General features: G+C 27.0%; 1 protein-coding gene across 1 annotated transcript; it reads left to right on the plus strand.

Annotated features, from left to right (window-relative positions):
• Positions 1 to 109: 109 nt before the first annotated feature.
• EIN_337280 (hypothetical protein) lies at positions 110 to 556 on the plus strand (the record flags this gene model as incomplete). The annotated part of the gene is made up of 1 exon (XM_004262041.1): positions 110 to 556. The coding sequence occupies one exon, from the start codon at positions 110 to 112 to the stop codon at positions 554 to 556; it is 447 nt and encodes a 148-aa protein (XP_004262089.1).
• Between the last annotated feature and the right edge of the window lie 549 nt (positions 557 to 1,105).

Below are 1,105 nucleotides of genomic sequence, written 5' to 3' on the forward strand. Positions count from 1 at the left end.
AAAAGGTAGATTACCTGACGTTCCCATCTGTGTGAACATAATGGTACTGATCAGGCTCTAAGCATCTTTACTTCCGTGTTCGGATGGGAACGGGTGTATCCTACTTGATATGAACCTACCGCTATGCTTCTTACTTATGACTAGACTATCTTATATTTTCTTATATTTTTTTATATTTTCTTATATTATTATATTATTATATTATATGACTATGTACTTTTATTATTATTTCTACTCTGACTATTTTATATCTTCCTTACGTCTTTTATATATCATATCTATATCATATCTATATCATATCTATATCTATATCATTTCTATATCATTTCTATATCATTTCTATATCATTTCTATATCATTTCTATATCATTTCTATATCATTTCTATATCATTTCTATATCATTTCTATATCATTTCTATAACTTATATAACTTATATATCCTTTTTTTTATCCTATTTTATGATTGTTATAGGGCTTGTGGCGCAATGGAAACGCATCAGACTACGAATCTGGGGATTGCAGGTTCGATCCCTGCCAAGCTCGTCTTTTTATTGACTACTTTAATCCCTGACAACTTCTATATCCTTTATATTCTATTATATATATATTTCTTTATATATTTATATTCCTTTATATATGTACCTATGTATGTATGTATTTATATCTTTATCTCTTTATCTCTTTATATCTTTATATCTTTATCTCTTTATATCTTTATATCTTTATCTCTTTATCTCTTTATCTCTTTATATCTTTATCTCTTTATCTCTTTATCTCTTTATATCTTTATCTCTTTATCTCTTTATCTCTTTATCTCTTTAAAAAAAACTCCCTATATAAAACCAAAAAGGTAGATTACCTGACGTTCCCATCTGTGTGAACATAATGGTACTGATCACGCTCTAAGCATCTTTACTTCCGTGTTCGGATGGGAACGGGTGTATCCTACTTGATATGAACCTACCGCTATGCTTCTTACTTATGACTAGACTATCTTATATTTTCTTATATTTTTTTATATTTTCTTACATTATTATATTATTATATTATATGACTATGTACTTTTATTATTATTTCTACTCTGACTATATTATATCTTCCTTA

This window comes from Entamoeba invadens (genome assembly GCF_000330505.1).
Source record: "Entamoeba invadens IP1 unplaced genomic scaffold scaff_1105074724661, whole genome shotgun sequence".
NCBI classification, from domain to species: Eukaryota; Evosea; order Mastigamoebida; family Endamoebidae; genus Entamoeba; species Entamoeba invadens.